Source organism: Glycine max, chromosome 20, assembly GCF_000004515.6.
Source record: "Glycine max cultivar Williams 82 chromosome 20, Glycine_max_v4.0, whole genome shotgun sequence".
Taxonomy (NCBI): domain Eukaryota; kingdom Viridiplantae; phylum Streptophyta; class Magnoliopsida; order Fabales; family Fabaceae; genus Glycine; species Glycine max.
In genome coordinates, this window is record NC_038256.2 from 374,513 (window position 1) to 388,876 (window position 14,364).

Here is a 14,364-nt window from a genome sequence, read left to right on the forward strand (position 1 = left end):
CGAAAACGGGATGAATGGTGGGAAAAAACACAACAGGTGGAAGTGTTGGTGGGTAGCTCTAACATGGACAATTTGGCAGCATAGGAATAAGATCATCTTCATGAATGAATCATTCAACGCTAGTAAGCTGATGGATGATGCATTGTTTCTGCTATGGACATGGCTATGAGCATCGGAGAAAGACTTTACAATGCACTTGAACTATTGGTCTAGCAATCTAACAGTAGGTTTTTCTGTAGATTAGGAGGGCACACTAGATGTGGGGTATTGTTGCTGTATACATGTTGAATTGTGTGGACCATATCAGTCTGAAAACAGCTTGACCAGTGGAACCACTAGTCTACTTCATATTATCTTGTACTTTTAGTACCACTGGTACTCATTTATATATATATATATATATATATATATATATATATATTACTTTTGCTGATAAAAAAAAGGTAAAATGATTTTAAGGGGGACCCACATAAGTCAGGAAATTTTGAATTAAAGGGAGCAAAGGGGGGTGTCCAGTCACCCACTTCTGGAAAAGACACCAACTCAGAACACGTCCCCTTAGAAGAGGACGTGGCTGTCCAAGACAAAATGGAAGAACTGAGCTTGGGTCTAAAGTCTAATGGGCCTCAGTCAGTATGGAAAGTTTACATGAGGACAAGAAAATACAAAGGGGGAAATGAGCCTGGTGTGGTGGGAGAAGAAAAAGAAAATTATGAAGACACCAGCTTCCATAAAGACATTGGCTGTGCTGATGCTAGACCAACAAATGTTTTAAGGCCTGCTTCTCCTACTCTAGATGGAGGACGTGGCCTTAAAGAAGTGGCCATGTGGGAAGCTAATGCGAAAGGGGCGTATATTGAAGGATCAACTTCAAGCTCAATATACAAGAGCCCGAGAAGTTGTGATGCAGTGATGGATGCTGCATGCACATGGGAATTGGCTAAAAACATGGGAACTAGCTGTGGGAAGGACGAAAATGGATTGTTGTCCAAAATGGTTGTTTTAGATGGAAGAGACAAGTCTGAATTTGAGAAGCTGGGTGAAAGGGAGGGTAATTAATGAAGATAATTACCTACAACATTAGTGGTTTGGGGAGGAGTTTAAAATGGGGAGCAGTAAGGAAATTGGTGATAAAAGAGCAAGTGGATATGCTATCTCTATAGGAATCTAAGAAGGAAATGGTGGATGAAACTATGTGCCAAGTTCTGTGGGAGGATTCAGAGGTGAAATGGGAAGCTAATCCAGCAGAGAACAGTGCTGATGGCATCTTATATGTATGGAGCGAATCATCTTTTGTGCTAGAGAAGGAGGCTGTTGGCAGTGGATTTATTTTACTAGAAGGTACTTGGAAAGGTGATGGCGAAAAAATCACAATTGTCAATATATATTCCCCTTGTGATGCAAATCTGAAAAGAAACCTGTGGAATCTGATTAGACAATTAAGAAGTTCAAGTCATATCAAATTGTGGTGTATAGTTGGCGATTTCAACCGTGTAAGGAGACTGTCAGAATGAGTGGGGGTTGGCCAAAGAGAGCAAGGAGGGGGGATCGTGACAGAATTTAATGATTGGATAGTGGATTTAGAAGTTGAGCATGTGCCAAGTGTAGGTCGCAAATTTACTTGGTATAGGCCAAACGGGACAGCTAAAAGCCGGCTGGATAGAATTCTTGTATCTGTTGAATGGTTCTCTAAATGGAGTGGAAGTACACAATTCATACTGGATAGGAATTACTCAAACCACTGTCCAATTCTGCTGAAATCAATTATTGCTGATTGGAGTCTGAAGCCATTCAAGACCCTAGACTGCTGGTTACAAGATAAATCCTTTAGGAAGACAATTCAGATTGTTGGAGTCAAAGCTTAGTACAAGGGTGGGGAGGTTTTGTATTAAAAGAAAAACTGAAGATGTTAAAACAGAGATTTAAAGTGTGGAATAGAAAGCAGTTTGTGGATATTCAGCAAAAGCTAAAGAGGGCAGAGCAAAAACTCAATGAGCTGGAAAAGAAAGGGGAGGGAAGAGATTTGACTTAGGAGGAAATTCGGTTGAGGAAGGAGCTACAGGAAGAATTTTGGGTGATAGTACACTCAAAAGAATCCATTTTGAGGCAAAAAGCAAGAACAAAGTGGTTGAAAGAGGGGGACTGTAATTCTAGATTCTACCACATGCTAGTCAATTGGAAACGGCGTAAAAACATGTTGAGAGGGATTTTCATTGGCGGGTGTTGGGTAGAGGAGCCAAACGGAGTAAGGGAGGAAGCCAAACAATTCTTTATGAAAAGGTTTGAAGAATCATCATTTGAGAAACCAAGGCTGGATGGTGTAGAATTCAAGACCATTAATTAGGATAAAAATGTAAAATTGGTGGCCAGATTTGAGGAGGATGAGGTAAAGGTAGCGGTGTGGGAATGTGGAAGTTCCAAGAGTCTAGGACTTGATGGACTAAATTTTAAGTTCATTAAGGAATTTTGGGACGGAATGAAAATGGATGTCTTGCGCTTTTTGGACAAATTCCATGCAAATGGGTGCTTCCCAAAAGGCAGTAACGCATCCTTCTTGGCTTTGATTCCAAAGGTTTGGGATCCTTTAAATTTAAACGACTACATACCTATATCTTTGATAGGTTGTATTTATAAGATTGTCGCGAAGATCCTGACCAAAAGGCTAAAGAAGATCATGGCCACCATCATTGATGAACGTCAGAGTGCCTTTATAGAGGGAAGACATCTTTTGCACAGCGTGGTGGTTGCTAATGAGCTTTTTGATAAAGCAAAAAAGGGAAGAAAAGTTGTCTGGTCTTTAAAGTTAACTATGAAAAAGCATATGACTTTGTATGTTGGGATTTCCTCATTTATATGCTGAGACGGATGGGGTTTTTGCGAGAAATGGGTGATGTGGACTACTGGGTGTTTGAAGTCTTCTTCTATCTCAGTCTTGGTGAATGGATGTCCCACTGATGGGTTCTCTCCTCAAAGAAGCTCAGGTAAGGGGATCCACTAGTCCCCTTTTTATTTAACATTGTTGCTGAAGGCCTGACGGGCTTGATGAGGGAGGCACAATAGAAAAATCTATTCCAAGGCTTCTTAGTTGGCAGAAATGGGGTGGAAATCAGTATTCTCCAATATGCTGATGATACGGTATTTTTTGGTGAAGCGACTATGTCTAATGTGAAGGCAATCAAAGCAATGTTAAGGAGCTTTGAGTTGGTGTCGGGTTTGAAAATAAATTTTGCTAAGAGCAGTTTTGGGGTATTTGGAGACCAGATCAATGGGTCAGGTCTGCCACGGGAGTATGCATTTGCCCTTTTTGCAGAAGTCATGAGGAGGATGCATCTCATTTATTTTTCAGTTGTGATAAAGTCTTGCCGTTGTGGTGGGAGTCGATGTCGTGGATAAATACTATGGGGGCATTTTCAGAAACTCTGAAAAACCATTTGCTTCAATTTTCTAATTGTAATTCTGATGGTTTTAGGGGTCAACGATGGCAGAGTTGGTGGATCGCACTCACTTGGTGTACTTGGCATCATAGGAATAGGATTGTATTCCTAAATGAAAGCTTGAATGGTCATAAATTGATGGAGGATGCATTATTCTTCTGCTGGACCTGGTTTAAAAACCTGGAAAGAGGATTTGATATCTCATTTCACTTGTGCTCTAGCAGTATCAGGGATGTTTTTTGTACTCGGGGGAATAGTATATAAAATGTACAGTTTTGAGGGTGGGTGGTTACCTAGCTAATGGTCAGATCTTTGGTTCTCTAATACTTATTCTGTATATTGTATTAGCTAACCATAGGTCTGCTCTCGTTGATGCTAGGCTGTTTGTAAATCAGTACCACTTGTACTGCTTTCATTAATATATATAATATATCTACTTTTGCCGACCAAAAAAAAAAAAGATCCGCCATGGGATACCTTAATTGTAGACTCTTGTCATTGCCTTTTTCTTACCTGGGAATCCCCATAGGGGCACACCCAAGGCGTAGTGAGATATGTGATCCGATTATCTCTAAGTGTAAGAGAAAACTTTCAAAGTGGAAACAAAGAAACTTATCTTTCGGGGGAAGGGTGACTTGGATAAAGTCAGTCCTTAACTCAATACCTATTTTCTTCTTTTCCTTTTTCAGGTTACTTAAGAAGGTGGTGGATAGGTTGGTGCGGCTACAATGATCGTTTCTTTGGGGTGATAGAGAAGGGCAGAGGAAGCTGGTGTGGGTGAAGTGGGACACAGTATGTCTCCCTAAGGATAAAGGTGGTCTAGGGGTGCGGGATCTTGCTTCTTTTAACCGAGAAATAGTCGGTAAATGACGTTGGAACCTGTTTCATCATACTGGCACTTTATGGGCAAAGGTTTTGGAGTCAAAGTATGGGGGATGGAGGAATTTAGATGAGGCGAGGAGGAATCACAAGGAGTCGATATGGTGGTGGGACTTGTGTTTTGTGTGTGGCTTGGAGGAGGAAGGTGGGTGGCTCAATGAAGGTTTGAAGTGGAAAATAGGTTGTGGATTGCAAGTAAAGTTTTGGGAAGATAGGTGGAGGGAGGAGGGGCTGTCTTTTGATGGAAAAGTACCAGAGACTTTACTGTATATTTCAACAGCAACACCACACTATTCAGCAGATGGGCGTTGAGGTGGGGGAATCGTGGGAATGAAATTTTGAGTGGCGGAGGATGATGTTGGAAGGGTAGATGGAAATAGAAGCTAGCTTTATGGAGAACATTGAGGAGTTGAGGATTCAGCCTAATCAACAAGATAGATGGATTTGGAAGGGGGATGTGAATGGGCTGTACTCAGTGGGAAGTGGATATCATTTGCTTAATGAAGTGGTGGTGGATGAAAACGATGACGGAGCATTCACACTCATCTGAAAAGTGAAAATTCCAAGCAAGGTTGCTTTGTTTGGAGGCTGGTGAGGTATAGACTGCCAACAAGAGCAAACCTAAGGAGAAGGAATGTGCAGCTAGATGATTACTACTGCCCGTTTTGTTCGAGTCATGAGAGGAAACGTCCCACACTTTTTTTGGCTGCCAAAGAATAATCCCTTTATGGTGGGAGAGTCTTGCATGGATAGAAGTTGTAACAGTGTTCCCTGCATCACCAAAGGAACACTTTTTACAGCACTCTTATTGTAAGGCACCAAGAATAGTCCATAACAGATGGCGGATTTGGTGGGTTGCCCTCACATGGTGCATTTGGAATCTTAGAAACAGAATTGTTTTCTCAAGTGAGGAGTTTAATGGACAGAAATTGATGGAAGATGCAATTTTCTTCTGCTGGATGTGGCTTAGATATTTAAATAATGATTTTGAGCTGCCTTTCCACTTTTGGGCCAGTAATATTAAATCTGTATTCTTGTACAAGGGAGGGACTAGGCCATAGATACTTTTTGTAATGGGTATTCCAGTGTGCTCACGGATGGGGATTATGGTATTCTAATATCCATAGCATATTTCCATACCATAATCTTACACTGATAACTTGCACACTGGGATGTACAGATTTTAGTACTACTTGTACTGATATATATATATATATATATATATATATATATATATATATATATATATATATATATATATATTTATATTTATACACACATATAGTTTGTACGGCATGTGTTGCTATGCCTTGTCCTCATCTCTGCTATTATGTTGAACCCCTGTTCTATGCTGGCAGGCAGGGTTACCTTGATAAACTCTGTTCTAAACGCTTTACCAATCTATCTCCTCTCCTTCTTTAAAATTCCTCAAAGAATAGCTGATAGACTGGTCTCTCTTCAGAGAAATTTCATGTGGGGTGGAGACCTTGACCAAAAGAAGATCCCTTGGGTTAAATGGGATAACATTTGCCTCAACAAAAGGGAAGGGGGCCTGGGTATTAAGAACCTGGTCAAGTTCAATGCTGCCCTGATGGGAAGATGGATATGGGAATTATATTCTAATCAGAATCAGCCCTGGGTTAGGGTTCTTAATTCCAAATATGGGGGGTGGTCAGCATTGCAGAATGGCAAAGTTCATTGCTGGGATTCTCACTGGTGGAAAGACCTTAGGAGATTATATCAGCACAATGATTTCAAGATTATCCATCAGAATATGGCATGGAAGGCTGGTTGTGGGGATAAAATCAGATTTTGGAAAGATAGGTGGTTGGGGGAGGAAAGCACTCTGCAACAGAAATACTCTCAGCTCTTTTCGATTAGTAAGCAGCAGAATGATTTTATCTCCACCATGGGTAGCTTCTCACAGAATATTTGGAGATGGGATTTGAAATGGAGGAGACATCTCTTCGAGCATGAGGAGGGTGTAGCTGTGGCTTTTATGGAAGACATCACTGCTTATACTCTTCAGAATCACTTGAAAGATAAGTTGCTGTGGAAAGCTGATCCTAGTGGGCTATACTCTACTAGGTCTGCTTATAGGCTTCTATCAAGTCAAAACAGTACTGCTTTAGATGGGATAAATTTCCAGCTTGTTTGGAAATTGAAGATACCCCCAAAGGCGGCCATCTTCACCTGGAGGCTCATCAAAGATAGGCTCCCTACTAGAGCTAATCTGCATAGAAGAAATGTGGAGTTGCAGGATCTTACCTGCCCCCTCTGTCACAGTGAGCAGGAGGAGGCAGGACATCTTTTTTTCCATTGCAGATACACTGTTGGCCTGTGGTGGGAATCTTTGAGGTGGATTCAGACTTTCGGAGCTCTCCCTTCTTCCCCAACAAGTCATTTCAGTCTATGGTGTGAAGGTTTGGTTGCAGGAAGAAATCAGAATAGATGGTGTGGATGGTGGATTGCATTAACTTCTGCCATCTGGAAGCATAGGAATTTACTCATTTTTCAGGGCATTCCTTTTATTAATTCCAAAGTTATGGATGATGCCTTATTTTTGGCTTGGTCCTGGTCTAAAGCTAGAGTTAAAGGTTTTAATATCCCTTTTAATCACTGGTCATCCCATCTAATGGAGGCCTTTGATTAATCAGGTGTCATACCTTGTAGTTGGGCTTTGTGAAGGGTTTTTGTTCTCTTTTTGGGAGGCTGGCAGCACAGCTGCCTTTGTATGTTTATCATCAGTACCCCTGGTACTGTAGTTTTTTCTTATTAATATATATATATATTTTCTGCCTTTCAAAAAAAAAAAAATGTTGAACCCCTGTTCTGAGTGAAGACATTCACCTGAGAATCAATTATTGCTTTTGTAATCACAGGCTCTTCAGTTAAATTATACAGAATTGTTAAGATGCCGCATCAGAGTTGTTTTAGCTCCACAAAAGCATAAGCATACTGCCAATAGAAGGTAATTTACGAGTCTAGTAAAATTGTTCCAGAGCATCCTTCTTTTTACTGTCTGGTGGCAAATTTCCCACCCAATAACATTAATTGAAATTTCTTACAAAAACATTCTCAATTTGAATTGACGAACATTTTTTTATTGTTCCCATGCATTTGCAAATATTGCCGTGTCTAGTTATGAATATACTTTTTGTTACTTGGATAAGCTTAAAAAAACAAGGCACACTCTTGACATTTTTCTAAAATTTGTTTCATAAACTACTTTTTCTATCACCTGAGAAAAACATTAAAACAGTTTCTTTTGTCATAAGCTTATCTAATTATTATCATTTTTTAAACATTTTTATTATTAAAAAAAGGATTAATTATGTTTTTAGTCTCTTAACTTTTTCAGAATTCTGTTTTTAGTCCCCGGACAAAAGTTTGACATGTAAAAGTTCCTAATCTTTCATTCTGTTGCCACTTTTGGTCCTTGCCATTAATTTTCACCATTAAATGATGACATGGCATTAATGCTTTAAATATTTTTTTATGTTTTGTGGAGGCTCATTTTTTGGCAGTTCTAAACTGCCAGAAAATGCTTCACAATAGTCTTTGAAACCATTTTTTGGTAGTTTAAAAACTGCCAAAAATTGCTGCTCCCTTCTTCGGCAAGTTAGAACCATTCCGCTTCATAACCTTTTCAAATTGCAAATCACAACACAATCAATCAACAAATTCCAATTCACGCACACATTAAAATATTTTCTAATCCAAAAGGAAAAGGAAAATGAAAGTGAAATTGGTTATGAAGATTGTGAGTGATTCTAAATGAAAAATTCCTATTCCTATTCCTATGTATGCTGGCAAAGTTTGTGGAAATTTTTCCAGTTACAATGAAAATTTTGTCTTTCATTTACTTTCAAAGATTAATTAAATGAAAGGGAAATTCAATGACTGAGATAGAGACTCAAAGTACTTTTGCTTGCTCTATTCTATGGAGTTGTCTCCTATTCCACTACCGATGAGTTAAAAAGCTGCATGGGGAAAATTTTCAATGAAACAAATTTGGCGCTCTGAGATCGTCGACGGACCACCGTTGAAACCATCGAACCAGAATTTGTAACCATTAACACGCAAAATCAATGGTCAAGCAATATTAGACAAGGTTTTGTATATGTAATGGGTGATACAAATAGAACAAACTAGATGTTCTCCTAGTATCTAGAATACCATTCATTGCTGGTTTCTAGATATAAGGACTGTATAGCTCTTTTGTATCAGTACCTCTGGTACTGTTTAATTCTATATATATATATATATATATATATATAATACATTAATTTTGTTGATAAAAAAAAAAGATTTGATTCAAACCGGAATCACCGCAATCGTGCAGTGCTGTCATCCCTCTCCACGTGTTCTGAAACATTCATTGCTTCCTTCTTTTGTGTGGATTTCACCCCCAGTGACCCGGATTGGAGGCGACGAACGCTTTGGGGTGGATCTCATGGCCTTCGGGTTCCGATGCTCGTTGTGGCTGCGTTTTGCGTCGCAGGTCAACTGAAATCATGGGGGCCGCGATGTTTAAGAAATGTTGCAGAGGTAGAATCCAGGCAGTGCGGATCTGGTTCAATGATTGCCGTTTAGGTTTCGAAGTGCTGGGGTTTGGAGAAACAAAATCAAAGAGGGTTGGGTTTGGGCTTGTAGGTCATGAGTGTGAGAAATTTGGGGGTTAAGGTATTAGTGATTAGAGGAGTGTACCAATTTTTGGCGGTTTTAAACTGCCAGAAAACAAGCTGTCTCAAAACGTAATAAAATATTAATAAAATTAACACCATGTCATCATTTAATGGTGAAAGTTAATTGCAGGGACCAAAAGTAGTAACGGGAGGAAAGATTAGGGACTTTGACCGGTCAAACTTTTGTTCAAGGGACTAAAAACTTAATTTTGAGAAAGTTTAGGGACTAAAATACAATTAACCCTTAAAAGTACATTATTTTCAAAGCACAAATAAATGAGCCTATAATCTCTTATGTTGGCTCTTTTCAATATGTTGCATTATGAGCACTTCTCTTTGCAGCTTCCATGTTAATTCTAGCAACTTGAGTCACTCATTTCAAAGGAGTGAAAGAACTCAGCCTGTGAAAGCTTCAGAGATTTCAGGGGACTGGGAACAAGAAACTGAGGTAAAAGCCTCCAGAACTTGTCCAAAAAGTGTAAACATTTCATAATGCATATACCTAGGGCTGCTGAAACTTCATTTGTTCCATGACTTGTTTGAATGCCTCGTAACATCAATATTTTTTTTTTTTGAACGGCCAAAAGTATTCATATATTAGATATGGATAGTACCAGAGGTACTACAAAGATACATATAGGATGCCATTTGCTGAGGAATATTATATCTTAAAATGTTGTAGAGTATCTTAGAAATTATATCTTGGGATTAGTTAATGTAATTCCATAGCTTCATGATTTCTAATATTTTATGATTAGTTTTCTTATTTAGTTTGGATTATTAGTATGAATAGGGGTGAGTGTTTTAGGTTTTATCATCACATTATCTTATTATAAATTATAATACAACACAATACGCAAGTAAATATTATTCATTAATCTCTTTTCTTTGTATTCTCTCCATACATTCCTAAAATATCATAATTTCTACTTGACTTTGAAGTATATACTCCCTTCAGTCGTTACCCAATTAACTAATTCACAAGGATTGAGAAAATTAGGTATTTTAGGTAGTAACATTAAATTTTTCCTAAATTTACATGTTCTTTAAAAGTTACCCTTAACATTAATGAGACATACTTGTTTTCTTTTTTTTCAAATATTTTTATTGACTTCAATTCTATCAATCTCTCTAATAAGTAATATATTTATTGCTTTAATTTTTACTGGCAATGTATGTGAAGAGGTGAAGTAAAATTTCAAAAATTCTCTCTATAGTCTATACAAGGTTAGACACCAAAGAGCCTAAGACATTATTGCACCCCACCTACTATTTATTGAACTCAGAGAAATGACTAATAATTAAGGGTATTTTTGTAAAAAAATAATTAATGTAGCAGACATTGTAGATTAATTCTTATAAAAAAGGGCCAAACCAAACCTCTAATTTGGTTCTTATAAAATGAGAGTAATTGACTTGAGTGAAAGAGGTTAAGGATATGGAGATGATTGGTGCAGCCTCCATCAGAAAGAAAGCTATAACTGAACAGTATCCCCTCTCCCTGCAATGTAAACTATCAAATCTGTCATATAATATATTGTTTCCTGGAATTTTGCAGTCAAAAATAATTGCTAACTGCAAAGACCTAAGTGCTACTTCAAAGACAATATATGCTTCAAACTTGGCATACAGTATGGAGAAGGATGATATGTATGTATTATTTTTCATGCTGGTGGTTTTTGATTATTTTGTGTACTGTTTTTTTAATTTCGATATTGTCCAGGGAGTTTCTTTTCAAAAATTGTGGAGAAATTGTTGATATCCGCCTACATACAGATCATAACGGGCGGTTTAAAGGCCATGGACATGTTGAGTTTGCAACCACAGAAGCTGCACAAAAAGTAAGCTATATCATCTTGTGTAGCCTGTGCAAATCATTTTGGAACTGCCAAAATCATTTCAAAGATAGTTGTATCTTTGGAAGCAACAATTGCATATATTTATTTCATTGGTAAAGTTTTAACAAATTGGTTTATTGAAATATTTGGCATTCATCATATTTTCAATGAAATTTATTAAATTTAATAGCTGAAGCAAATTGCTACCCTGTAATTATTTGTGGTTGAGACTTTATTTCTGTTGATATTGCGAAATGCCTAAACCTGCATTTTTTACAGGCATGGCATAGTTCACGTTTGTTTATAGCCTTGTCTTTGGAATCCAATGTTGGATTGGCATCGTGAATGTGCATATATAAATATCTGGTTGATGTGTGAATATGATGCTGTTGTGGATGGGATGTGCATGGCCGTGAGGAAAAGAAGAAATTCCTCCTAATCTTTTTTTTTTAAAATTTGTTCAACCTTTGATTGTAAAGATCCTATTTGTATCATTGGTATGATCTTTTACAATATCTTTGGTGGAGATGACTTGCAAACATTTTGTTTGTTTGTATTATTATATAATGCATTTTGATGATATGGAATTAATAAGTATTGGCCAATAGTTCATGTAATTTTTTTTTTCAATTCATGTAATGGTATATTGTTTTAATTGGTTGATAGGTTACAACTAGTTTTTGTCATGTAGGGTCTCAAGAAATAAACACACTGAATTCTGAATAAATAATTGAAATAATCTGATTTGATTACAAAGATGAAAAACACAGGGTTTCCCCCTAGCAAGGATTTTCCTCCTACAAAACACTAGAAACAACAATTTTACACCTTAATTTCCTTCAACAATTTGACACCTTGATAAAAAATAATTTATACCAATCAGCTTATTAAATATGTTTTTATTTTTCTTGAAAGTATTTAGATTAATTTTTTTTTTTTTTGAAAAACACGGGTTTAAATTGGTTCTTTACACCGGTTTTGAACCAGTGTTCATCGGTTCTGAGAACACCCTATGTTTTAGAGTTAACGGAATGATCACCAGGCCGTTCCCGGTTGAACTGGCTGGTCCAGTTTTCAAAACTATGTGAATTAATTTAAAAGAACTGCATAATAACTGCCTAATTCAGAACATGGCCTATCAATGCCTCTTGACACAAAAGTATCCTCATCCTCAATTTCGTTTTTATATTTCCATTTCCTATTTTCATTTTCTTGTTCACATAATCATCTTGCCTTTTCGAGCCTTCTACTCTCGAGTACATCCTCGTGAAGAAATAAACACTGAATTTTTAACAAATAGAAATAGTCAGGTTTTTTGGCCATATTTGGGTACAAACATGAAGAAGAAACACAGGGTTTCCCTAACAAGGGGTTTCATCCTTCAAAACACTAGAAATAACAATCTGATACCTTAATTTTGTCACAATCTATGTAACACTATAATTGTGTGTGTGTGTGTATATATATATGTATATATAATGTATTGCCTTTTCTATGCCTCATCATGATCTGTGGGCTATGCTTGTTGAGCCCTTTTTCTATGTGAAGACATTTACCTGAAAATCAATTTTCTTTGGTAATCACAGGCTCTTGAATTGAATAATAAAGTATATCTGGGACGTCCTGTTGGAGTTTTTATTGCTAAAGGAAAGGGTGAATATACCTCCAATAGAAGGTAATGTACATATATAATGAAACTGTGCAATTGCTTGCCTCTGGTCACTGTTTGTTGACAAAAACTCCACTTACTAGCACTGGTGTAAATCTCTTACGGAACATGTTCATTTCGAATTGGAGGATAGTTTTATTTTTCCCATTCAATTTTTATTTTATTTTTAAATTTTAATTATGTACTCTTTTTGCTTAGGGTTCTTGGATAAGCTTTGCATAGATAGAAGAGAGAGTGAGTAGAGAGAAAGAAAGAGACACGTGAGAAAACTGTAATTGGACACCCTTCAATGTATAGTGATCCTCATATTTATATAACAAGGTTAAGAGAGTAGTGCATAAGAACACTTCCCCTCAAGCTGGAGCCTTAATATAGTTGAAACGACACTCTTTTTATTAATTTGTGTTGTGCAAATTACATTCTCTAATCATGCTGGGGACATTGACGGCGTCTCCCAACGGAAGTAACGAACGAGAGTGTAGAACGCCGGAACGGACCTGCTCTGATACCATCTTAAGATTAATGCACTTTTATAATTGTGCTACAAAGGACCTGCACTTTTGTGACAATTTTCCATAGGAGACATGAGGGCGAGCCCTGGTGCAGCGGTAAAGTTGTGCCTTGGTGACTTGTTGGTCATGGGTTCGAATCCGGAAACAGCCTCTTTGCATATGCAAGGGTAAGACTGCGTACAACATCCCTCCCCCATACCTTCGCATAGCGAAGAGCCTCTGGACAATGGGGTACGTAGTTTTTTTCCATAGGAGACATATCTCTCAATAGGGTGTTGAGTGCAAGTTCTCACCCCTTTTCCCTTAGCATTAGGAATATCAGTATCTATTGTATTTATATCAATAGGTTCAAGATTAGGAAGAATATTACCTGTGGGAACTTCATTTCCTAGAGCCTGGTTGGATTCATGGTTTTGCATTTGAGTTGTGCTTGACTCTACATCCTTCCTCCTTTTTCTCTTATAAACCTTCCAGTTATCTTCTTGTGTTTCTTGGCCATGGTTCTGTTGAGATGTAGTTGAAACTTTAACTACATCCTGTTTAGTTTCTGCTGCAGGTTCTGTCACAACCTTTGCTGTCCTTTCAGCTAGTTTAGGTAAAGGTTCGGCTGTTTGAGTGTTATGGTTCTGGTCTGGTAAGGTTTGTGCAAAAGTAGGTGCAGGTTTGGTTATCTCAAGAGCCAAAGGTTGGTATTCTGAGTTTTCAGGTGGATAGGTGTTTGGTTGTTCCCCCTGAATGCCAACTTTGGATTGGGGTAATAGGGCTGATTTTCAAAGAAGGTCACATTCATAATGTGGTAAAAAAATTTAGTATGGGAAGAGTAACACCTGTATCCTTTTTGATGAGGAGAGTAACCAAGAAATATGCATTTGATGGATTTGGGGACAAAAGCTGAACATCCAAAGATTTTTAATGGAATGGAAGAAAATATTTTGCTGGTTGGGAAGAAGGTTTGAAGTGTGGAGAAGGGGGTCTTAAAGTCAAGGATACGAGAAGACATTCTATTTATGAGGTAAGTTGCTCAAAGGACAGCTTCTCCCCAAAATTGTTTTGGAACATTGGAGGCTAGCATGATTGATCTAGTCACTTCCAAAAGGTGTGTATTCTTCCATTCTGCAATGCCATTCTGTTGGGGGGTGTCCACACAAGAACTTAGGTGAACAATTCCAACCTTTTGAAGATAGGAATTTAGAGCAAGGTTGTAATACTCACAACCATTGTCAGTTCTGAGTACCTAAATCCGGCTTTGAAATTTTGTTTGCACCATATTGTGAAAGTTTTCAATTATCCTGCCTACTTCTGATTTTTTCTTCATTTGAAACACCCAAGTGACGCGTGTGTGAT

At 37.7% G+C, this 14,364-nt stretch overlaps 1 protein-coding gene across 23 annotated transcripts in view; it reads left to right on the plus strand.

The window, feature by feature from the left end:
• Positions 1-14,364, plus strand: part of LOC100789712 (protein gar2) — a 47,466-nt gene that overhangs the window by 16,059 nt on the left and 17,043 nt on the right. For 22 of the 23 annotated variants that reach the window (XM_006605357.4, XM_006605365.4, XM_006605358.4 and 19 more), the window contains 5 exons: positions 7,196-7,284; positions 9,344-9,449; positions 10,560-10,651; positions 10,725-10,842; positions 12,426-12,514. In XM_006605357.4, the coding sequence (XP_006605420.1) occupies positions 7,196-7,284; positions 9,344-9,449; positions 10,560-10,651; positions 10,725-10,842; positions 12,426-12,514 (494 nt within the window). The remainder of the gene's footprint in view (positions 1-7,195; positions 7,285-9,343; positions 9,450-10,559; positions 10,652-10,724; positions 10,843-12,425; positions 12,515-14,364) is intronic. The other variant, XM_006605378.4, reaches the window with a different exon arrangement.